General features: G+C 35.9%; 3 protein-coding genes across 4 annotated transcripts; 1 reads left to right on the forward strand and 2 right to left on the reverse strand.

The window, feature by feature from the left end:
• Nucleotides 1-131: 131 nt before the first annotated feature.
• On the forward strand, nt 132-5,612 carry LOC131604261 (uncharacterized). The gene has a single exon (XM_058876712.1). It carries the CDS (start codon nt 132-134, stop codon nt 5,610-5,612), a length of 5,481 nt encoding a protein of 1,826 aa, XP_058732695.1.
• Nucleotides 5,613-8,649: 3,037 nt separating this feature from the next.
• Nucleotides 8,650-9,138, reverse strand: LOC131606320 (SKP1-like protein 1A). The gene has a single exon (XM_058878568.1). It carries the CDS (start codon nt 9,133-9,135, stop codon nt 8,650-8,652), a length of 486 nt encoding a protein of 161 aa, XP_058734551.1. The 5' UTR covers nt 9,136-9,138.
• A 9,757-nt stretch (nt 9,139-18,895) lies between these two features.
• Nucleotides 18,896-24,494, reverse strand: LOC131601366 (SKP1-like protein 1A). Of its 2 annotated transcripts, XM_058873162.1 has the most exons (2): nt 24,083-24,494; nt 18,896-19,366 (listed from the first exon to the last, which is right to left on the reverse strand). In XM_058873162.1, the coding sequence occupies exons 1-2, from the start codon at nt 24,107-24,109 to the stop codon at nt 18,896-18,898; spliced, it is 498 nt and encodes a 165-aa protein (XP_058729145.1). In that variant the 5' UTR covers nt 24,110-24,494. The 2 variants fall into 2 exon arrangements, with proteins under 2 accessions (XP_058729145.1, XP_058729146.1); XM_058873163.1 differs by lacking the exon at nt 24,083-24,494 and having other exon boundaries at nt 18,896-19,384.
• Nucleotides 24,495-26,440: the final 1,946 nt, after the last annotated feature.

The following is a 26,440-nucleotide window of genomic DNA, read 5'->3' on the forward strand; positions in this document are numbered from 1 at the left end:
TATGCAGCCTCCATTAATCAATCAAGAAGAAAAGTTGTTTTGTTTTATTGTCTTTTTATGTTATCTTAGATCTAGGGTTCCTTAACATTTATCTATCATTGGTGCTTTCATCAATACTCTTCCTCCCTTCCATGGCTCCACCTAAACCTCCAAACCCTTCTTCCAAAGAAATTTTGGAGGAAGCTATCCAAATTTCTACATTAAACCTTAACAATGCTATGGCTGATACTCAAGAACAATTAGATGTGAGATTTGCACAAATGTCAGCATCTATTGCTCAGCAAGTAGGGGAACTTCATACAAGGTTGAATGCTGAAAAAGAGGATGAAAATTCCAAATTTGAAGCTCTCATGGCTGCCATTCAAAAGGCAGGACTGCAAGGGGATAAACAATTTAAGGTGACAGCTGCTGCTGCACAGTCTGCCTCTACTTCAGGTACTGCACAAAATTCCTCAACCATTTCTTTTGGTTCTCCCCCATTCACACATACTCTCACACCAGCACACTCACCTCTTAGACCATCACCCAACAACCTGACTTCTACCCCCCAACCTGCTGTCGTGATGACGTCAGCACCACAACTGGTGACATCAGCGCCACAACTGGTGACGTCAGCACCACCTAGCCCTTTTAATACATACCCATCTTACATACACCCCCAGACTGTTTTCTTACCACCCCAGCCCCTTTCCCTTCCTTTCCCACAACCAGAATTCTACCCACAACACCATCAAATTCCTACTTTACCCCCACTCCGATCCCCTAAACTTGAACTATCCTTATTTGATGGATCTAACCCGTTGGAATGGCTTTTTCAAGCGGATCAGTTTTTTAGTTTTTATAATATGCCACCGGAGAATCGTTTATCTCTTGTTTCTTTTTATATGAAAGGAGATGCTTTAAGTTGGTTTAAGTGGATGCATCAAAATCGCTTGTTAACTACTTGGGGGTCTTTTACAAGAGAATTAGAACTTAGATTTGGCCCATCTACTTTTGAGAACCATCAAGCTGAATTATTCAAGTTAAAACAACTAGGATCTGTTATGGAGTATCAAACTAAATTTGAGCAACTTGGCAACAAGGTTATTGGGCTGCCAGCTGAAGCAATTTTAAATTGTTTCATATCAGGATTACAATTGGAAATTCAAAACGAATTGGCCATTCACAAGCCCACCACTATATCCCAAGCCATTGGCCTTGCTAAATTAATAGAGTCTAAGCTTAAAGACTCAAAGCCCAAATTTTCCAAATCTTTTCCCACAAATTATCCCAAACAGCCCTTACCTCATCCAACCCTCTCAAATCCCAAAGCCCTCTCTTCACCCACACAAAACAACCAATATCCTCCAAAAACCCCCACAACACAGCAGCCCAAAACACCAATTCGTAAGTTAACTCAGGCCCAATTACAAGAGCGACGCGCGCAGGGACTTTGTTTTAATTGTGACGAAAAGTTCTTTACTGGCCACAAATGTTCCACGGGCAGATTCCTTATCCTAATTGCTGATGATGACATCAGCAATGATCAACCAGAACTTGAAGAGAACATTATTGATACTGCTGACACTGATTTGAATGACACTTACTTTCAGCTCTCCCCCCAAGCGGTAACAGGCCAATTTTCCCCACAAACACTCAAATTCAAAGGATCAATTGCAGGACTGCCAGTGATGGTTCTCGTAGATACGGGGAGTACACACAATATTATGCAGCCTAGAATTGCCCATCACTTAAATCTCCGCACTACCCCTATCAATCAATTTTCAGTTATGGTGGGTAATGGTTCTCATTTGCAATGCGAAGGAATATGTAACCAGGTGGAAATCTCTCTCCAAAACAAACCTTTTACGCTCCCTTTTTACTTGCTACCAATCGAAGGGGCAGATATTGTGTTGGGCATGGCTTGGCTAAGGACACTTGGTCCTATTCAAGCAGATTTTTCAATTCCTTCCCTCACCTTCCAGCATCAAAATAGACCTCTAACCCTAACCGGCGATCCTAGCTCTAGACCCATGCACACAACTTTCCACCAATTACGTCAACTAATACATACAGATTCAATTGCCTCTTTTCACTTGCTGCTTTTCGAACCAATGGACAAACCAATCAACACAACAGCCTCACCAACTCTTGACAAATCTTCTACCACCTTACCAAAACAGATTTTCAAACTTTTAACCAATTTCCAATCAATCTTCCAACAACCAACAGGCCTACCCCCCCCAAGACCACAAGACCACCATATTAACCTTTTTCCAAACACTCCACCCATCAATGTTAAACCTTACCGATATCCTCACTCAAAAAAAGATGCCATGGCTAGCCTAATTCAACAAATGCTTAAGGATGGTACAATTATTCCTAGCACAAGTCCCTTTTCCTCACCCGTCCTACTTGTGAAAAAGAAAGATGGTACATGGCGGTTTTGTGTGGACTATCGTGCCCTCAATGCTGTCACTATCAAAGACAGATTCCCTATCCCAACTATTGATGAATTACTAGATGAGCTTGGCTCAGCTACAATTTTCTCCAAGATAGATCTATGTTCAGGTTACCACCAGATCAGGGTTGCATCGAAAGACACATATAAAACAGCTTTTCGAACTTTTGACGGACACTATGAATTCCTAGTTATGCCATTTGGTTTAACTAATGGACCTTCTACGTTCCAGTCAGCAATGAATGATTTACTTAGACCTTTTCTCAGACGCTTTGTCCTAGTTTTTTTTGATGACATTTTAATTTACAGTTCCAATTTTAGTGACCACATTAAACATTTGCAGGTGGTGTTTGAACTTTTACAGCAACAGTCATTTTTTGTTAAGCTATCTAAGTGTGTTTTTGCAGCTAATCAGATTGACTACTTAGGGCATATAATTTCGGCGAGTGGTGTTGCACCCGATCCAGAAAAAGTAAAAGCTATTTTAGATTGGCCACAGCCACGTTCTCTCTCGACTCTCCGTGGATTTTTAGGGCTCACCGGTTTTTATCGTAGGTTTGTTCAAAACTACGCCTCTCTCGCCGCTCCACTCACCGATTTACTTCGTTCCACTAAATTTTCTTGGAGTACAGAGGCTGACAGCGCTTTTACAATGCTCAAAAATAAAATGACAAACATGCCAGTTTTAGCGCTGCCAGATTTTACAAAAATATTCAACATTGATACAGACGCATCCGGAATCGCCATTGGTGCTGTTTTATCGCAAGAGGGTCACCCGATTGCTTTCTTCAGTAAGAAGTTGTGTCCACGAATGCAGGCGGCTTCAGTGTATGTTCGAGAGATGTTGGCCATCACAGAATCTGTAAAGAAATGGCGTCAATACTTGATTGGTCACAAATTCCACATTTATACAGACCAGAAAAGTTTACGAGATCTATTGCTACAACGTATTCAGACACCAGAACAACAACGGTGGACGGCTAAACTACAAGGTTTTGATTTTGAAATTTCGTACAAACCTGGGAAGTCAAATCTGGTTGCAGACGCTTTGAGTCGTAAGTTTGACAAAGAGGAAGCACTATTGTTGGCTCTATCTTCCCCTGTCCCAGATCTGTTCAGGACCCTGAAGAAATTTTATCAAACAGACAGGGTAGGTCAACAACTGTTAACATTAGCTTCTCAGAATAGCGAGGAGTACTCAATATCACAAGGACTACTTTATTTCAAAAAAAGAGTTTACGTACCAGATCTGGAAAATCTCCGCCAACAAATCTTGACTGAATACCATCATACGCCAGAAGGAGGCCACTCTGGTGTTAAGGCTACATTAGCTCGGTTACGTGCTTCTTTCTGCTGGCCCGGAGTGTACCTCGCAGTGAAAAATATGGTCAAACATTGTACCAACTGCCAACAGAACAAGTACGAAACACAAAAGAAGAAAGGATTGCTACAACCCCTCCCTATTCCAGATAGAGTGTGGGAGGACATTACAATGGATTTCATAACGAACTTACCGAACTCTAGCGGTCACACTGTGGTGTGGGTTCTTTGCGACCGTCTAAGCAAGTTTGTTCATTTTCTGCCACTTCCTACACACTTCACCGCTCGCGATCTAGCAGCTCGTTTCACTGTTGAAATCTTTCGCCTTCATGGCATTCCAAGATCAATAGTATCTGACCGAGATCCATTGTTTTTGAGCAAGTTCTGGAAGCATTTTTTCAAACTCCAAGGCACCAACCTGCGTTACAGCACCTCTTATCATCCTGAGACGGACGGACAAACTGAAGTAGTAAATCGGTCTTTAGAAACATACCTGCGTTGCTTTGCTGGAGAGCACCCCCGAAAATGGCATCAGTTCTTGCACCTAGCTGAGTATTGGTACAATACAACAGAACACACCGCCATCCAAATGTCACCCTTCAAAGCTTTGTATGGACGAGATCCTCCAAAGCTCATAGACTATGTTACAGGTTCAGCAACGGAGGAATCATTACACAACACCTTGCAAGAACAACACAACGTGTTAGCAGAGTTAAAATCGAATCTGAAACGCAGTAGGATCGTAATGGAAAAGCAAGCTAATAGCAAACGACGACCATTTACCTTTCATGAAGGGGATCTAGTCCTGTTAAAGCTGAAACCCTACCGTCAAACAACAGTGGTCCATCGTCAGTCACAGAAATTAGCAAAGAGATACTTTGGTCCGTATAAGGTGATTAAACGCATAGGATCTGTTGATTACCTGCTCGATCTGCCTTCCTCCTCGCGTATCCATCCGGTTGTTCATGTTTCTTTGCTGAGAAAGTATCACGGTGAGGATCCATCACAGGAATTTTGCCCTCTTCCAATACCGGATCTGGTTCGCCTGTCCACCATCAACGACCGGGTAACAACGTTGGATGACCTGCAGAACAAAGATCCACCACAAGTTAGCAAGGCAAGAAGTAACAACTCTCTACGAAAGGATACACGACCTGTACAAGTCTTACCTCAGGGATTGGAACCATTTGCGGTTTCAGCGAACAGCGGTGAAGAAAGCTGGGAAGTAACGTGCAAGGGAAGCGGTGAAAAGAGAAAGATGTTTCGGCAACAGTCTAGGCAAGATAAAGCAGAGAAGGGAGCAGGTGTGAAGCTTGTGGGTTTTGACGAGAGAAAAAGTAAGGGAAGTGGTGGAAGTGAAACTGAATTGGTACTTAACTCCTCATCTGCATTAGTAAGTAAACATAAGGGTTTTGACAAGAGTGCCCCTAGTGTTTCCAACGGATCTGTCCCCACTATCAATAAAGTTTCACGTGTTCTCCAAAAAGCCAGCTGTAACCCAGCCACACACGTTTCCCAAACCCCACACACTGCCCAAGAGATAACATCCCTTACCAATGCTCAATCACAGCCGTCCATCCAGATTGCGCCGGATCCTCTCACGATTTCCTTATCTCCAGCTTCACAGATTCCCGCGCCCAAGATATCTCCAAACACAAGTGGATTATCTGGCTTTGTTGGACCCACGGTTTTGTGCCCCAACTCACTCCCAAGGGATACTTCAACAAGCCCATTACCTTTGAACCTTGAGGACAAGGTTCTTTATGGGCCACAGAGTAATGTTATGAAGACAACAAGGCCCAGCAGAATTAAGAAGCCATCTATTTTACTAAAAGACTTTATAGTAAATTAGGGAGGTGCAACTAGTGGTCTTTTATTACATTATTAATTAGTTATTGTACCGTGTTGGCCCATGGCCCTTTTAGAAGTAGAAAACCCTAATATATAATTGTATGCAGCCTCCATTAATCAATCAAGAAGAAAAGTTGTTTTGTTTTATTGTCTTTTTATGTTATCTTAGATCTAGGGTTCCTTAACATTTATCTATCACCATTCTCCCGTAATCTTAAATCTGTCACATTCTAATCCTTCGACGAACACCCCTCAAACAGATTCAGAAACAAACCTTTAAAAGTAAAATTACATGCTCATCAGTGATTCAAAAAATCAAACATATGGCCAAACTTAAATTTGCACGATAAGGAGCTAAAAACTAAGATTGACCAATTAACTTACTCCTACACACCTCCCTCACGTCTCGCCACCACAACAAAAAATATTAACCTTATTCACCGTCACCTTATCCTAAAGACAATTCATTCCCTCACCATACCTGAATTCCAAAAGATCAGACCAAATTGCGTCTCGCTCTGACATGCACCTCCAACCCTATTTGTAATGTAGACAATTCTAAAATTGATAACAAGTGAGCACTGAAGAGAACGGCCACCAATCCTCCATAAATCATCCTTCCACCCGAATGGTTAAATTGATCTACTAGGTGGGGACAAGCAAACAAAAAACTATTGGTTAGAAACTAACAAACAAATTTATTAAGAGAAAAATAATAGAGTTTGTATTTATTATCATCAAAGTTGTTGGTAGTTGATTAAAATTGATAGTTTGTAAAAGATTGTTTTAGAAAATTGTTTAGAAAGAAGACAATGTCATTGATTTTTTGGATGGTCAATTTCAAAGTTCCGATTTCTTATTTATAGGCTTTAGTCACCAACCTCTCGATAGTGATGAATGTTTATACATTATTTTAGTTCTTTCTCGATGTTTCATGATAGATTAGCATCATGATTGTTCGAGGTTCTTCTATCATTTCCTTACACTTATAGTTTTAGGTTCTTCTACCATATAAATTATAGTTCTAGGCTCTTTTACCATTTTTTTACACTTTATATTTAAGAATATTTTATAAATTTATAGCAATTTCAACATTCCTCCTTGATGCAAATTTTTGTTACTCCAAGTGTAGCTCGTAGCTCTTAAAATTTTGGTCTCGGCAACGCCTTCGTGAATATGTTTACAATTTGATCTTCTATCCTGCAGTAGTCAAGTTTGATCTCTTTAATTACTTCAGCTTCTCTGATATTTGATTGCTGTATGTTTTATGTTGTTGTGACTTGTGATGCACTAGATTTTTCGCCATTGCATTTGCTGATTTATTGTTGCAGTTGATTTTAGTAAGCTCATCTTGTTTTTCTCCCATGCATGTCTTCAAGTATTCTACAAAGTCATATAGCTTGACTCGTTGCTTCAACAACTTCCACGTACTCTGTAGTGGATTGTGCAACTGTAATTTGCTTCTTCGATGCCCAAGAGAAATTTCTAATCATATTGAGAAAGTATAGTCAAAAGTGCTCGTCATGTCATCTTTCGAACCTGCTCAATCACTGTCATAGTAGCAAAGTAATCTTGGGTTGGTTTTGATAGTGTACCATATAACGAACTCTTTTGTTCCTTGTAGATACCTCAAAAAGTGTATTTAACTTGGATTTTAAATGAATTTCGATAGAAGACTTGTAACATACATTATGTCTGACCGTGTAGCTGTTGAATATGGGAGACTTCCAATTACACTTATGTATCCAGATGCATTAAGTTTTGGTGTTCCATCATTCTTCTATTGTTTCTCATTTATTATGAGTGAAATATCAACACGTTTGTAACCGTACATCTTAAATTTCTTAAGTCTTCTATGTATTTCTTTTGCGAGATGAAAATTGTAACACCCTAATTTTTCTTAAATAATATTTAAATAAACATCACAGTAATTTAAAAACTTCACCCAACTAGAATGTCACATTCATACAAACAGAAACTTGCTGATGGTATAGTAATATGTAACACATACTCCCTCCGTCCCAAAATATAAGAGAGGGAAAAAACACACTTATTAAGAAAAGTATAAACATAATCATTTAACTTGCGGGTTTAATGAAATAAAGTGCTTAGAAAGATGTAAAAATAAATATTATTGGTTGTTAGTTAGAGAAAAGATGAGAGAGAATGTAAACCAAATGCACGTGCTCAGCTAATCAGGTGAAAATCAGTTGGAACTACTCGTCCAGTCCCTAGCTAGGAAGACTCTGCCTCAGTAACCGCTGGTCTTCATTGTAAAATGAAAAAACGTAACAAATCAGTGAACTACTACCAATTTCAAATTTTCTTTCATATCACCAGAAATTTTGAAATTTCTAGTACAATTTTCAAAATGTAACCATCAGAAATTATAAAATTCACAATAAAATTCTAATTTTTTGAACTACCAAAAATTGTGAAATTTCTGGTATCATGCTATGAATATATACTGGAATTTTTTAAATTCTCGGTAAAAATGCAAGTAAAAATACTGGAATTTATGAAATTCTCGATAAAAATCTAAAGGATAGTACCACAAATTTTGAAATTTCTGGTAAAATCCTTACTTTTAACAGGATTTTCGGTAAAAGTGTGAAATTTCCGATATCGCTATATAGATTTTAGAATTTGCAAATTTTGAGTGGATTTTGAAAACTAGTTAGAAATTTAACAAAATTAATATAGTCAATTGATTGAGCTTATGGAGATGCCATGTCTAAATGGCGTAGCACGTTAAATCGTCGGTACTAGTACTATATAGTTACAAAATATATACATTAGCATCTGAATAAATAATGTCTTTCGATATTCTTCTCATGTGAAATTCTTTAACATTCACCATTTTATATATACAAACTACTAAATATTAATTCCAAACAGAACCAATGCACAAAACAATCAACACAGCATGGACATAAATATCAGAGAAACATTAAATCAAACTGAAATATATAAATATAATTATGTAAAAGAAAGCAAGTACTAAACATACATACAAAATCTTCAAAGTAAATATGTAATCATTCAAAAGCCCATTGATTTTCGCGGCGAACTGCTTCCTCTTCCTCTTCTGTGAAGTCATTCTCAATATTAAACATCTTGCGGATCTCCTCAACACTCTTTCCAACCATCATGTCCGCAGTAGCCTGGCATGTAAGATCTAACAGACTCTTGATGTCCAAATAGTTTGCAGCCAATATGAGTTCAAACAGTGTGACTTGATCAACCTTGACGAATTCAGCATCCCAAGCCTTGAGACCATTATCTTTAGCAGGTTTTTCTTCAGAATTTTCTTCAGAATTCTTAGCCTCAACATGCTTCTTGCAGTACTCAATCACCGTTGCCAGAATCTTGCTGGTCACATTTGGGAGAGGGATTCCGGTTTCATCAGCGCAATCATCTTCGATCATATGCTTGATCGTTTGTGATTCCAACGCCACTGCTTCGTTGACTTCAAAAATATCACCATCAAGACTCTTGAGGTTGATCTTCTTTGTTGATGCCATGATTGAACTTTGATTGTTGAATACTATTGAAAAACCCTAACCCTTGGAAGATATTAACTAGTGAACAGCTTGACAGTATTTATATTGCAACTAGGACTGGACTCACGTAGCCGACAAGTGTAATTTATTGTTTTTTTTGCTTTATTTATGGATTTTATTTGATTTTGAATCAAAAAGATTTGTTACTTTTTAATTAAAAATATTTAAAAGATTTGTTATCCGTATAAAGCGTTAATAATGGATATTGATTTTTAACCCTTTTTTTTCTGTTACAAACTATAAGTGGAAAAATTAATAATTATTCTATTTTATTATTTTGTTTAAAAAATTCATATTTTTCGAATAGAATTAAATACAAATTATATTTAATATATCATCTCTCATATCTTCATAACTAATTGTACTAGAGAAGTATGAAGTCAACCATGGTAGAAGAAGCACAAAGATTTGAGTGTTTGCCTCTACAAGATATTGGAGCCTTTATCCTCCTATTAGTGTTTATGACTGTAGGAGATTTGTTGTTGATCCTAGCATTCCAAATGTCATTCAAAATGCCATTTATAATGTAGACAATACTAAAATCGATGACAAGTGAGCACTGAAGAGAACTGCCACCAATCCTCCATAAATCATACTTCCACCTGAATGATTTTTTTTAAGCAAAATAGGGAATCAATTAAGAGCACTAGGGGTGCTACAACCCAAACATACAACAAAACAACACAACAAGAAAAGGGAACAAAACCCTTCAAACCATCAACAAAAAACTAGCCTAGGATCATTGCACCAATCCACCCAAGAGCCATTAACAGGCCCTTTATGAAAAACTAACAACCAATCCACGAGAGCAATTTGATCCTACCCAAAACATCAAAAGACGACAACGAAAGATTATTAAAAATTATATCATTCCTACATTTTCACATTACCCAACAAAAAACCAACCCAAAGAACCATCCCAAATCCAATGAGAGTGCCGCTTTGCAAGAGACATCTAGCCAAAGCAAGTGGTCAACAATAGTAGTACAAGAGGTATCATTAGACAACCGGAGCCAAGAACTTAACCGATCCCACCACAAGGAAGAAATTCTACAACCAAAAAAGAGATGATCTAAATCCTCAAAAGCATCACCACACAACGGACAAAGCGTCAAACCGATGGAACCAAGCACATCGTGCTTAAATAACTCCATCTTCGTTGGAAGCCTATTCCAAATTAACCTCCAACCAAAAAGATGAATCTTACTCGGAACTTTTGTTTTCCATAAAAGAGAAAAAGCCAAAGATGTAGAAGAATTCAAAATAGGCTCCGAAAGTAGATTCAAACATAACGCCTTATAAGCATTACTTACCGAAAAACCGGAAACATCCCGCCACCAAACAAAACTATCAATGTCATCACCACGGGGGGAAACCGAATGAAGAAGATTAAATAGATACTCACTACAACGCGCAAGGCTTTTAAAAGCGCTTTTTTTGGCCTTTAACAGCGCTTTAAAGCGCTGCCAAAGCCAGCGCTGGCATAGGCTACGAAAGCGCTTTTAAAAGCGCTCTGGTAGGCCCCCCCTATAAGAGCGCTTTTCTGGAAAAAGCGCTCTTGTAGGCCCTCCTTTAAGAGCGCTTTTCAGGAAAAAGCGCTCTGGTAGGCACCCCTATAAGAGCGCTTTTTTCAAAAGCGCTTTCGTATGTTGCGTTTTTTTTTTTTTATGCTTTTTATTATTTCTAAACCTGCACTTTTGGCAGCAATATTTTAGAACCTGTAATTTACTATTTTTTGGCAGTATTTTTTCATGAACCTATAATTTATCATTTCAAATCGATATATACCATTATAATCGATATTGATTATATACAAAAAAAGTATTATATTATATACCATTAATGTAAATCAAAATACATATATACATATTTCTAAACCAAAACAACTAAACCAATTCACATATTTTTAAACCAAAACAACTAAATGGGAAACAACTTCCGAGTTCTTATGCAACCAATGTACGCTTCCTGTATTATCTGGAGCTATGTTGTATTGATGCTTTAGTGGAGAACCAGTAGTCACCTGAGCTATGTTGTATTGTGTCACAGAATATGAATCAAATAACTGTACCCCGAACGATCCTGCCACAGAAGACTTCGGGGTACATTACTTGATTCATATTCTGTGGAACATAATCGGCAGGGGCACATTGTGTTCTATCCTTTACCAGTCCATCCACTGTTTGAAGCTCAACCTACAATAGAAAAACGTGATTATTTACACAACATTCACATTCTCAATATTTTCTCTATCAACCAAAAATTTCCTCATCTCCGAATAAAAGACAAAATAGTTAATAAAAATAGTGCTATACCAGAACAGAAACCAATTTATAAGAAATCAATTAACAACCACATGCACATAAAAATAGTTTTTGATAAAAGAACAAGTCAATTGAGCCAACAACCAAAAACCCTAAAAAAAATCAGCCGTAGAGCCAACAACCAAAAACCCTAAAAAAAATTCTGTTCATCATCTTCGAAAAACCTCTCCAGAAACTGTAAATACATTGTTCATATTCATCCAACAACAATCACAATACACAGCCGCAAACACTAACCAAAACCCTAATTGTTCATCTTTCTCATACACGCAAACCATTCATCAGAAACAAAACCATTCACAAATCATCATCAAACATAACCAGACAAACATTCATCAAACCCAAACATTTGTTCATCACTTTCCTAATCAAACAAACCCTTCAGAAATTTGAGAGAGGAAGAGAGAATAAGAAATAAACTCAGAAAGGTCTCACCCGGTTTTGGTTTGTAGATTCAGAATCGAAACCGAACTCAGCAACAACACGAACCTCAACTCACCATAAACTCGTGTGTTTTGGATCTGAAAGGAAGAAGAACGGCGGAGGTTGCTAGGGTTTCGGAGAGAGGACGGCGGAGCAACGAAGGAAGAAGAAAGATCTGAAACAAAACGCGTGTGTTTGTAAAATATATAATTTTTTAAATGGGCTACCAGAGCGCTTTTCAAAAGCGCTTTAATAACACCCCCTACCAGAGCGCTTTTATCCCAAAAGCGCTTTCGTAGCACCCACCCTATAAGAGCGCTTTTAAAAGCGCTTTCATAACCCCCCTACCAGAGCGCTTTTTAAAAGCGCTCTCATACCCCCCCCCCCCCTACCAGAGCGCTTTTTAAAAGCGCTCTCATAACTCCCCCTACCAGAGCGCTTTTTTTGCATCATTTTTCCTTGTTTATTAATTTTGTTTTTAGCGAGCCCTACGAGAGCGCTTTTGCTAAAAGTGCTTTAGTAGCTGCGCTGCTACAGCTTAAATTTGGCGTAGTGACTCCAATTGATCTGCGGCTGCCCCGCCAAGCCGAACGCCCGAAAAAAGAGGATTCCATTCCCACACATCATCATTCCATTCGCCTAAGTCCGCCACTTTACAATGGATGTCATCCACCAAAAGAAAAAGCTCCGGAAAAAGAGTGCAAAAAGGAGTATTTCCCAACCAAAGATCAAGTCAAAATTCAAAAAAATTACCCGATCCAAGCTTGCAAGAGATTGAATTTTTGAACCAATTCGTTGTGTTGTTCGAGGAAAGTTCTCCAACGGCACAAAGATCCCTCCACCAAAGAGAAACCTTACTCCTAGAATTGAAGAGAGGTTCTCTTAGCATAGCTCTTTTAATATCTCCATACCTACAAAAAATAAAGTTAGTCCATAAAGAACTTTCACCGTTCAAGATCCGCCATTTCCACTTGCTCAAAAGGGCCAAATTAAATCTCCCACAATGTTTCACTCCAAGCCCTCCTTCTATTTTTGGTCTACACACCTTCTCCCAACAAATCCAATTAATCTTTTTCTTCTCCTCACAACTCCCCCAAAGAAAAGAACGTTGAATAGCCATTAACTCTTTAATAATAGATGTCGGAGCCTTGTAAAAAGAGAACAAAAAAATGGGGATGCTCGACAAGATAGAGTTCAATAAAACCACCCTCCCTCCTATAGAAAGATGTTTGTGGTGCCACCCTCCAAGTCTTCTTTTGAGTTTGGACGTAATTGGTCTCCAAACCGCACATCTCCTCGGATTAACCCCCACCGGAATACCAAGGAACACGAAAGAAGAAGAACCAATGTCACAACAAAGAAAAGAGGACGCCGCTTGGATAAACTCTGGCTCAAGATTAACTCCAAAAAGTCTACTCTTAGATAAATTCACTTTGAGATAAATTGATCTACTAGTTGGGAACAAACAAACAAAAAACTATTGGCTAGAAACAAACAAACAAATTTATTAAGAGAAAAATAATAAAGTTTGTATTTATTATCATCAAGTTGTTGGTAGTTGATTAATTGATAGTTTGTAAAGGATAGTTTTAGAAAATTGTTTAGAAAGAAGACAATGTCATTGATTTTTTGGATGGTCAATTTCAAAATTTCGATTTCCTATTTATATGTTTGAGTCACCAACCTCTCGATAGTGATGAATGTTTATACATTTTTTAGTTCTTTCTAGATGTTTCATGATAGATTAGTATCATGATTGTTCTAGGTTCTTCTATCATTCCTTACACTTATAGTTTTAGGTTCTTCTACCATACAAAGTATAGTTCTAGGCTCTTTTACCATTTTTATACACTTTATATTTAAGAATATTTTAGAAATTTATAGCAATTTCAACACTCCTCCTTGATGCAAATTTTTGTGACTCCAAGTGTGGCACGTAGCTCTTATTGTCTTGGTCTCGGCAACGCCTTCGTGAATATGTTTACAATTTGATCTTCAATTCTGCAGTAGTCAAGTTTGATCTCTTTAGTTGCTTCAGCTTCTCTGATACTTGATTGTTTTGTTTTGTTGTGATGCACTAGATTTTTCGCCATTGTGATTGCTGATTTGTTGTTGCAGTTGATTTTAGTAAACTCATCTTGTTTTTCTCCCATATCTTCAAGTATTCTACAAAGTCATATAGCTTGACTCGTTGCTTCAACAACTTCCATGTACTCTGCTTCTGCAGTGGATTGTGCAACCGTAGTTTGCTTCTTCGATGCCCAAGAGAAATTCCAAATCATATTGAGAAAGGATAGTCAAAAGTGCTCGTCATGTCATATTTCGTCATGTCATATTTCAAACCTGCCCAATCACTGTCATAGTAGCCAAGTAATATTGGGTTGGTTTTGGTAGTGTACCATATACCGAACTCTTTTGTTCATTGTAGATACCTCAAAAAGTATATTTGACTTGGATTTTGAATGAATTTCGATAGAAGACGTGTAACATACATTATGTCTGACCGTGTAGCTGTTGAATATGGGAGGCTTCCAATTAGACTTTTGTATCCAGATGCATCAAGTTTTGGTGTTCCATCGTTCTTCTATTGTTTCTCCATTGTTATGAGTGGAATATCAACATGTTTGCAACCGTACATCTTAAATTTCTTAAGTCTTCTATGTATTTCTTTTGCAAGATGAATATTGTAACACCCTAATTTTTTCTAAATAATATTTAAATAAACATCACAGTAATTTAAAAACTTCATCCAACTAGAATGTCACATTCATACAACCACAAACTTGCTCATGGTATAGTAATATGTAACACATACTCCCTCCGTCACAAAATATAAGAGAAAAAACAAAAAAAACACACTTATTAAAAAAAGTATAAACATAATCATTTAACTTGTGGGTTTAATGAAATAAAGTGCTTAGAAAGATGTAAAAATAAATCTGATTGGTTGTTGGTTATAGAAAAGATGAGAGAGAATGTAAACCAAATGCAATATGCATTTAATTTTGTCTTAAAAATATGAAAGATAGTTTTTTTCTCTTATATTTTGGGACAAGAAAAATGCTTTTTTTTTTATATTTTGGAACGGAGGGAGTATAACTTATCATACTAATTAATGACAACTGTAAAACTTCGATTTACTACAGCGCAAAAACATCAACAAAGGGTTCCAAATGCTTAATTAAAAATGAAACATAACCATGTAGTAATTATAAAGAATGCAACAAAAGAGACATTATAGTTCTCCAACAACGTAAGTATAACACACAAACGTTTGACCCCTAGTGTTACATATCAGAGCAGACACCGACACTGACGAAATCAAATAAAGAAGAGCATCCTCTTCAACTAACATCCACCTTCATTGCAGATTACATGTGTGTTACCCACGTAAAGGCAACATTCAAACAGAATGGATGAGATATCGCAATAATCAAAAGGAATGCATAATGATAAGTAAATACGGACTATTTCATGCATAGTCACCCATTCCACATATTCAACTTCCATATCATCGTCAACACACAAATCACACATTATGTAAAATCACATCATGCCATAATCACAATTATGCAGCAACCACAATAACGACAAATATGCAATGCATACACTCAATACCAAAGACTCAATGCATGTGGCACCATTTTTGTGAACACTCTGGTTCACTGCTCCGATCCTCACCATAGGCACGGAGCACACCAAAACACACTCAAATCACACAATAGGATTGAGGCTCACCACTACGGACCGCCGTCCAAACACCAATGATACATGACACATAGTAAACATGCAACAACAACAAATACAATGCCTTTCACCATTGGCAATCGTAATCCGCCAATTCGGGCCACCAGCATCACATACTTGCTATAACAGTTCCGCAATAATATTCACAACACAGCACGCTACAATAATGCATATTAGGTATAATTCAAACAACAGTATTATACCGCAACATATAGTTTTCAATAAATAAAGTCATTTCACCATGTCAAACTTAGTTCCAGAAACATGGAACCATTTTTACATGAAAGAACATTATCTCAGCTTTCCACATATTCAAACAGCGCGTCAAAATGATTCCCAAAACTGAAGATACGGATTTTCTAATTTTCATAAATACTATTCCTACAGAGGTGTAATCGGTAACACCTCATGCGGTATCCGGTTACACACTCACAACTTGCCCAGATTTCTCAATTTTCAAAATCGTAATCGATTATACACAGGGGTGTAATCGATAATGTTTGTTTTCTGGAACCTAGAGTTTTAATTTTTATATTGCGTACTGGATTACGCACATACTCGTAATCGGTTACGCCTTCGAAATTTCTAAAGTTTTTGAAGGTTTCGCGGTTGTAATCGATTACGTCCATTGTGGTAACCGATTACCACTAAGATAGAGGAAAATTCTTCTTTTTTTCAAATACGAAAACCAGTTCTCACCTACCCCAAATCTCCAATTTTCCTTAAAGCATTGAGCAATCAGCAATGACGGGTTTGTTAACACACATAATCATCACATTCCAACACAAACATATCAATCATCAATGAGATTCAATCATACATAGAAAAATCACAAACATTAATAGAACACAAAAAACCATAAAAATTCATAATCCCCAAACATACATATCATTATACAACCCTTTAGAAGCTTGAAACCTCACCCTTACCTTCAAATTCCTAGCAAAGCTTCTGACCTCTAACAATGGATATTCTTCCTCAAGCTCTAGCCTTGCTCTTCCCTCTTTTCCTTCTCTTTTCACATATTGTTCGATTATGACCTCACTAACCTCTAACCCCTTATTATATTATTATTATTATATTTCCCAACTAATTAATCAAATAATAAAATTTAAATTTAAATAATTAGTTAATCCTATTATCACTAATATTATTCAATCTATTTAAATTCTATTTAAATTATTATAGTAACAATACACCCTCTCACCCTTATGTCTCTACACAATTACTCACACACCCTAACACTTCTAACTCTAATTTTCTAAAGGTTATCACCCTACATCGAAGGGGTCCCAAACGCACCAAAACACTAAATAGCACACAACATCACACAATCAATTATAATTAATTAATTAAATAAATAAATTGGAGCGTTACAAATATCATGTCATTGATCTGACTTACCTTTATACCGAGTAAGAGAGTGTATTGAACGTGAGACTTGATGTATAATGTAGGCTCACTCTTGCTCCTCCTAAATCCTCGATCCATGAAATAATGATTGACTTTGTTATCTAGTGCTTGAGGCGCTTGCTTCAGGCCATAGAGTGTTTTCTTAGTCTTAACAATTCTCTGAGCTGCTCGTCTAATCTCACACTTCGGCGTTAGGTGCTATTAGGTGCGGGAAACTACACATGCTCAGCTAATCGTTTCCGATGAGAATCGGTGGGAACTACTCGTCCAGTCCGTAGCTGGGAAGACTCTGCCTCATCAACTCTAGCTCGCGCTGCAGCTCTATATGTGGTCATGCCTGCAATGGTATCGTCCTGTCCCCTGGTCTTCATTGTAAAATGAAAAAACGTAACAAATCAGTGAACTACTGCCAATTTTAAATTTTCTTTCACATCACCAGATATTCTGAAATTTCTGGTACAAATTTCAAAATTTAACTATCGGAAATTATAAAATTCCAATTTTTTGAACTACCGAAAATTGTTAAATTTCTGGTATCATGCTACGAATAAATACTGGAATTTCTGAAATCTCGGTAAATATGCAAGTAAAAATACTGAAATTTCTGAAATTCTCGATAAAAATCTAAAGGATTGCACCGCAAATTTTGAAATTTCTGGTAAAAATCTTACTTTTCACATAATTTTCGGTAAAAGTGTGAAATTTCCGATATCGCTATATAGATTTTAGAATTTGCAAATTTTGAGTGGATTTTGAAAACGAGTTAAAAAATTTAACAAAATTAACATAGTCAATTGATTGAGATTATGGAGATGCCATGTCTAAATGGCGTAGCACGTTAAATCGTCGGTACTAGTACTATATAGTTACACGAGCCGTAATAAAGACTCTTTTGATACCTTATTATTTATTCAGATGTTAATGTATTTAGGTCTGATTGAGCTTATTTATTTGTAAACATTCACCTTCTTTTATTACTATTTTGAATCTTTTTTAAATTGCATAGGTCTGATTGTAGAGATCAGAGCTACTAAGATTCGTACTATGATGATTCAATTCGGAATCATAATAGCCCTACATTCTTTCGGTCTCTACATTGAACTTGAATCATTCAATGATAACAATATACACAATATGCGAAAAAGAAGAATGATACAATACAACTATATACACAAACCACATCTACATATGTGAAACAGAAAAATGATAGAATCTGAAAAAATACACAAACTATTCAATATTAATTCCAAACAGAACCAATGCACAAAACAATCAACACAGCTTCTATATAAATATCAGAGAAACATCAAATATATAAATATAATTCTGAAAGAAAAACAAGTACTAAGCATATATATATATATATATATATATATATATATATATATATATATATATATATATATATATATATATATATATATATATATATGGGACGACTCAAGTGAGAACACTTGGTTATTATGAGAAATGAGAGCAATGAATCACGACCATTAAATTTTGATTTTGTTGATTTTAATGGTCTGGATTGGTTTCTCTTTCTAGGATCCTTAATATTTATTTTAAATCAACATTGAAAGAGAAACCAATCCAGACCATTAAAATCAACAAAATCAAAATTTAATGGTCGTGATTCATTGTTCTCATTTCTCATAATAACTAAGTGTTCTCACTTGAGTCGTCCCCTATATATATATATATATATATATATATATATATATATATATATATATATATATATATATATATATATATATATATATATGAAAGCTTATCACTCTATATCTAATAAAATCTTCAAAGAAAATATGTAATCATTCAAAAGCCCATTGATTTTCGCGGCGAACTGCTTCCTCTTCCTCTTTTGTGAAGTCATTCTCAATATTAAACATCTTGCGGATCTCCTCAATACTCTTACCGACCATCATGTCCGCAGTAGCCTGGCATGTAAGATCTAACAGACTCTTGATGTCCAAATAGTTTGCAGCCAATATGAGTTCAAACAGTGTGACTTGATCAACCTTGACGAATTCTGCATCCCAAGCCTTGAGACCATTATCATTAGCAGGTTTTTCTTCAGAATTTTCTTCAGAATTCTTAGCCTCAACATGCTTCTTGCAGTACTCAATCACCGTTGCCAGAATCTTGCTGGTCACATTTGGGAGAGGGATTCCGGTTTCATCAGCGCAATCATCCTCGATCATATGCTTGATCATTTGTGATTCCAACGCTACTGCTTCGTCCACTTCAAAAATATCACCATCACGACTTTTGAGATTGATCTTCTTTGTTGATGCCATGATTGAACTTTGATTGTTGAATATTATTGAAAAACCCTAACCCTTGGAAGATATTAACTAGTGAACAGCTTGACAGTATTTATATTGCAACTAGGGTTGGACTCAGCGTAGCCAACAAGTGTAATTTATTGTTTTTTTTGTTGCTTAATTTATGGATTTGATTTGATTTTTAATCAAAAAGATTTGTTACTTTTTAATAAAAAATATTTAAAAGATTTGTTATCCGTATAAAGCGTAAATAATGGATATTGATTTTTAACCTTTTTTTTCTGTTACATACTATAAGTGGAAAAATTAATTATTATTCTATTTTATTATTTTGTTTTAAAAATTCATATTTTTCAAATAGAATTAAATACAAATTATATTTAATATATGATCTCTCACATGGGTGCAGTTACCGTGCATAGATAAAAATTTATGCACCGTGCATAGATTATTATGGACCCTTGGATCATTAGATCAAATTCTAAACATCAATTGTTATTACTCAATACTCACCACTCAATAGTCAATACTCAATACTCAATACTCAATACTCAATACTGGATTAAAAACATGATCCAATGGCTTAGATAGACTTATGCATGGTGCATAAGGATTAGCCAATGCCCTCTCATATCTTCATAACTAATTGTACTAGAGAAGTATGAAGTCATCCATGGTAGAAGAAGCACAAAGATTAGAGTGTTTGCCTCTACAAGATATTGGAGCCTTTATCATCCTATTAGTGTTTATGACTGTAGGAGATTTGTTGCTGAACCTAGCATTCCCAATGCCATTTATAATGTAGACAATACTAAAATCGATGACAAGTGAGCACCGAAGAGAACGGCCACCAATCCTCCATAAATCATCCTTCCACCTGAATGATTAAATTGATCTACTAGTTGGGAACAAGCAAACAAAAAACTATTGGTTAGAAACTAACAAACAAATTTATTAAGAGAAAAATAGTAGAGTTTGTATTTATTATTATCAAAGTTGTTGGAAGTTGATTAATTGATAGTTTGTAAATGATAGTTTTAGAAAATTATTTAGAAAAAAGATAATGTCATTGATTTTTTGGATGGTCAATTTCAAAGTTCCGATTTTTTATTTATAGGCTTTAGTCACCAACCTCTCGATAGTGATGAATGTTTATACATTATTTTAGTTCTTTCTAGATGTTTCATGATAGATTAGTATCATGATCGTTCTAGGTTTTTCTATCATTTCCTTACACTTATAGTTTTAGGTTCTTCTACCATACAAATTATAGTTCTAGGCTCTTTTACCATTTTTATACACTTTATATTTAAGAATATTTTAGAAATTTATAGCAATTTCAACACTCCTCCTTGATGCAAATTTCTATGACTCCAAGTGTAGCACGTAGCTCTTAAAATCTTGGTCTCGGCAATGCCTTCTTGAATATGTTTACAATTTGATCTTCTATCCTGCAGTAGTCAAGTTTGATCTCTTTAGTTGCTTCAGCTTCTCTGATACTTGATTGTTGTGTGTTTTGTTTTGTTGTGATGCACTAGATTTTTTGCCATTGTGATTGCTGATTTGTTGTTGCAGTTGATTTTAGTAAGCTCGTCTTGTTTTTCTCCCATGTCTTCAAGTATTCTACAAAGTCATATAGCTTGACTCATTGCTTCAACAACTTCCACGTACTCTGCTTCTGCAGTGGATTGTGCAACCGTAGTTTGCTTCTTCGATGCCCAAGAGAAATTCCTAATCATCATATTGAGAAAGTATGGTCAAAAGTGTTCGCCATGTCATCCACTACAAAAAAGGGTCTTCTGCCACGCCCAAGAAACCGAGGCTATATGCAAAATAACCGTGGTGTAACGCTGAGGCCACGGTTTGGCCACGAAAATCCAACTGTGGGATATGCGGTCGTGGCCTAAAGTATAGTCCACGGTTTTTTGGTATATACCACATTTTTTTGACAACCGTGGCTTTTATAGGCCACGTTTTAGGTAGTTTGATTAAGGCCGCGGTTTATATTTGCCATGATTACAGAACTGTGGCCATATGGTAAAGCCACGGTTTCAATTTAACGTTTAGCATTCAGTTTTGGTTCAAGGTATAGCCACGGTTTGGTTATGACCACAGATTTAAAACTGTGGTTATATTTTACGCATTCTAAACCATTAATCTTGCCATGGTTTAATATAAATTTAATGTAAATAAATTTAGTGGCTTATATTAATCCAACACACCAATCACTTGTGCCAATTTTAAAGAATTTAAAATTTGATTACTATAATTTTATGAATACAAATTATTTTACTGTCTACACATCAATGACAATAGCATCACTATATGATTGATAAACCACATTATATATCTAATAAACTTGAACTAAAAATAAATATAAAAACTTGAGTGACAAAGACTTGCTATAAACACTACAAACAGATCATCATCCCTAGAAGTGGTTAATTATAAATCATACTCCATATATGATAATTTTCTTCCCTAATGTCACTAATGTCATCAACAGAATTTCTTTCATGTAATCTTTCAGAAGGCCTTCTAGTTGAATATGAGCAAAGCCTCCTGCTAAAGTGCCCAATATTCCACAAACAATTATAATCCCTCCAAATATCATATCTGCATTAGTCTGACAAAGTAAAGTCTAGTTAGTAAAATGATTTTATACCAAAAAACATTGTGTTTCATTAGCAAATTATCTTAAAATATCAGGAATAAACTTATTTTAAGCAAGCAACAATATATAAATGAAAGAAGGGTAAAATATTATGTACACACTTGGTCATCACATGAAATAAAGTCTTACCATGTTATAGATACTATAACCAGCTTTAGGGCCCCAATATGAGTAAGCACCCATGACAAAGTTATATGCTATGTAACCTGCAAATAGGCATTCAGCAACAATTAAAGGAAGAAACAAGGAAAAAAACAATATGATTGTAAAAAATGGTGCATAAATAGGTAGAAGAGAATGGTATATGAAGTTTTAAGAAAGAAGCTAGTCATACAGAGGCTTCTGAGATGAGTTTAATATAATTAAACATGAAGAAAATAGTTAATGCATACCTAGAACGTTGACAACGTCAACAAAAAAATAAGTATTGTAAACAAAGATACATACTCCTACTCTACTTTTCATAGCATTCGGAAGATCTTGCTTGTTTGCAAAAACTAGGGGACAGAACTCCCCTTAAAATCTGAACCACATAACCCCATGAAACAGAGATGGACCAATATCTTTTATGCTCATAGCAAATTGATTGTTGCATTATGTATACCTAAATGAAAAAGAATTATGAAGGGGGAAATTGTATATTACAGCATTACCTCAAATTAATTACAATACGGTCTAGCAGATGTTCCCAAACAGAACCCTCGTCAGGATTATAGGTAGCAATCAGAAGGGGCCTGCATGGGTGCCTAAAGTTGATTCCCTCTCTTTCAATAATATTTACTCCTTCAGTCAGTACATTAAGGAGCAAATTACTGATACCCTCGTCCAAAAGATTAATTTCATCAACATATAAAACACCTCTATGAGTTTCAGCAAGTAGGCCTGGTTGGAAAACAGTCGTGCCTGTCTTCATAGATTCCTCAACATCAACTGACCCAATGAGTCTGTCCTCCGTGACTCCAAGAGGAATTTGAATCATAAACAAATATACAATGGTTTATAGGAAAAAGGTATCTTCAAAATAATTATCTGGATGAATCTTGGATGATAGAATTAATTAGAACTTAATCACATACATGAAAAGCTTATTCTATGTACAGTACCTGAACAAAAGGAGACTTGATGATATGAGTTTTAACAATTCCATCATAATCATATTCCATGCGTTTGTAAAGACCATCTTCCCACCTACAAATATTAACTCCTGCTCAATGAACTTAAAAAAGGGAAAAAGAATAATCTAAAACAGCTTTTGAAACAAAGACTAAACAAATGCAACTCAATCAGTTCCCAAACTAAATGCCATTCAACAAAACCAACTGCACTCTCACACCATACCATACTTGCATCAATATAAATAGAAACAGCCACTAATCTTTCAGAAACATCCAAAGACCACTTGCCATAAGCAGCTGTCAATCCTTCAGGATTGGTATCAGTCTTACCATCAATAGGAGACTCTCCAAATCTGCCACACCAATCAACAATAACAATACTTACGGATCTAAAGACATGTTTGGATTAACTTATTTGAACTTATCTACTAACATAATCACTAGCATGACTGATCAAAAGAGCTCACGAGAACAACTTGAAAACATCTTATAACTTGTATGAAAGTAAAAACAGTTGGATATACTTTACTGTATCTATTGTTAGAAAAATAGCTTATGCAAGTTATTTCATAAGTGCTTATTTTGATAAGCAAGTTTCAAGTAAGTTGTTTACCCAAACAGACCCATAGTTAGTTCATAAGCACTTATATGAATTATCAAAACAAGCCTAAAGAATTGTGATATTTATGTTACAAAATCAGCATTTAAGTTGGAAAGAAAACGATGCAATATATCGTTCCATCGGGAAAGAGGAGTGGTTTGAAGAACAGAAACAAGATCATTATTCATATTACAAACCAAAATAGGACCTTCAAAATCAAGAGGAATTGAATCTCCACGTTTCACAAGAACGTCTTGGCCTTCTCCAATGTCTTGTAAAGCCTTTCCAACTCTTCCGCCGCCGACAAAGACGGCGGGGACTACTTTAGTGGTGGTGACGGTGGAAACCATGGCAGAGACTTTGAATCTGAAACAGGGAATCTGAAAGAGGGAAGAGTGGAAAAGCTAGAGATAGTTTTGAGACATTGGTGTTATTGAGTGGAAAAGTGACAACAATGGGACGAGGAAGTTCCGTGGATCTGTACTTCTTCGTCAAACCGAGAAGATTTAGGGAAAATGATTTAGGGTTTACAATGCAAAGAAGCAGAGAAGATTTAGGGAGAAACGGAGAAGGTTATGGGTTTAGGAATGCAGAGAGTTGATTAACGGAGATGAATTTTGATATTTTCGAGGAAGAAACGGCGAGACTGAGCTGTGCGCGAGAGGAGAGGAAGAAGAAAGGTCACTGAATCAGAAACGTGTTTGATGAATGAGGGAAAAGTGTTTGATGTTTTAATGTTTTAGTTTTTTTTTAATCTTAAAAAAAATAGAAAACAAAATAAGATATGTTTTTATGTTTTAAATTTTTTTTTCTTTTTGTAACTTAAAAAAAATAGAAAACAAAATAATCAAGAGAGGGAAACTGAATAAAAGAGGGAAAATTTGGCGGGATATAATTTTTTGGGCTTGCGCCACAGTTTGAAGTCAAAATTATAGGCCGGGGTTTTACTTTGTGGCTTAAAATATCTGCAGTTAAATAACCTTGGGTAGTTGAAGGAAAGGCCACAGTTTCACAGTCTGGATTCAATGTTTTCAAACATTAGTCTACGCTTATAAAACCCTGGCCAAATCATATATATTGCCACAGTTTCTGAGCTGTGGAAAATTTTAGCGTGGCCGTAGGCCAAAAATGTAGTAGTGATCTTTCGAACCTGCCCAATCACTGTCATAGTAGCCAAGCAATCTTGGGTTGGTTTTGGTAGTGTACCATATACCGAACTCTTTTGTTCCTTGTAGATACCTCAAAAAGTTATTTGACTTGGATTTTGAATGAATTTCGATAGAAGATTTGTAACATACATTATGTCTGACCGTGTGGCAGTTGAATATGGGAGGCTTCCAATTAGATTTTTGTATCCAAATGCATCAAATTTTGGTGTTCCATCATTCTTCTATTGTTTCTCATTTGTTATGAGTGGAATATCAACATGTTTGCAACCGTACATCTTAAGTTTCTTAAGTCTTCTATGTATTTCTTTTGCGAGATGAATATTGTAACCCCCTAATTTTTTCTAAATAATATTTAAATAAACATCACAGTAATTTAAAAGCTTCGTCCAACTAGAATGTCACATTCATACAAATACAAACCTGCTCATGGTATAGTAATATGTAACACATACTTCCTTCGTCCCAAAATATAAGAGAAAAAACAAAAAAAACACACTTAAAAAGTATAAACATAATCATTTAACTTATGGGTTTGATGAAATAAAGTGCTTAGAAAGATGTAAAAATAAATCTGATTGGCTGTTGGTTAAAGAAAAGATGAGAGAGAATGTAAATCAAATGCAATATGCAATTAATTTTGTCTTGAAAATATGAAAGATGATTTTTTTTCTCTCTTATATTTTGGGTCAAAAAAATGCTTTTTTTTCTTATATTTTGGGACAAAGGGAGTATAACTTATCATGACAACTGTAAAACTTTGATTTACTGCAGCTCAAAAACATCAACGAAGGGTTCCAAATACTTAATTTAAAATGAAACATAACCATGTAGTAATTATAAAGATTGCAACAAAAGAGACATTATAGTTTTCCAACAACATAAGTATAACACACAAACGTTTGACCCCTAGTGTTACATATCAGAGAAGACACCGACACTGACGAAATCAAATAAAGAATAGCACCCTCTTCAACTAAAATCCACCTTCATTGCGGATTATATGCGTGTTACCCACGTAAAGATAACATTCAAACCGAATGGATGAGATATCGCAATAATCAAAAGGAATGCATAATGATAAGTAAATACGGATTATTTCATGCATAGTCACCCATTCCACATATTCAAATTCCATATCATCGTCAACACACAAATCACACATTGATTATGTAAAATCACATCATGCCATAATCACAATTATGCAGCAACCACAATAACGAAAATTATGCAATGCATAGACTCAATACCAAAGACTCAATGCATGTGGAACCATTTTTGTGAATACTCTGGTTCACCGCTCCGATCCTCACCATAGGCACGGAGCACACCAAAACACACTCAAATCACACAATAGGATTGAGGCTCACCACTACGGGCCACCGTCCAAACACCAATGATACATGACACGTAGTAAACATGCAAAAACAACGAATACAATGCCTTTCACCATTGGCAATTGTATTCCGCCAATTCTGGCCACCAGCATCACATACTTGCTATAACAGTTCCGCA

Source organism: Vicia villosa, linkage group LG5, assembly GCF_029867415.1.
Source record: "Vicia villosa cultivar HV-30 ecotype Madison, WI linkage group LG5, Vvil1.0, whole genome shotgun sequence".
NCBI classification, from domain to species: domain Eukaryota; kingdom Viridiplantae; phylum Streptophyta; class Magnoliopsida; order Fabales; family Fabaceae; genus Vicia; species Vicia villosa.

What these genes read in the sequence shown, in the direction of transcription:
- LOC131604261 (XM_058876712.1), top strand. Translation starts at nt 132, where the DNA reads ATGGCTCCACCTAAACCTCCAAACCCTTCTTCCAAAGAAATTTTGGAG.
- LOC131606320 (XM_058878568.1), bottom strand. Translation starts at nt 9,135, where the DNA reads ATGGCATCAACAAAGAAGATCAACCTCAAGAGTCTTGATGGTGATATT.
- LOC131601366 (XM_058873162.1), bottom strand. Translation starts at nt 24,109, where the DNA reads ATGGTTTCCACCGTCACCACCACTAAA. An exon ending in CCACCGTCACCACCACTAAA is followed by an intron (nt 19,367 to 24,082) that starts GTAGTCCCCGCC and finishes GCATCAACAAAG; the next exon opens with AAGATCAATCTCAAAAGTCG.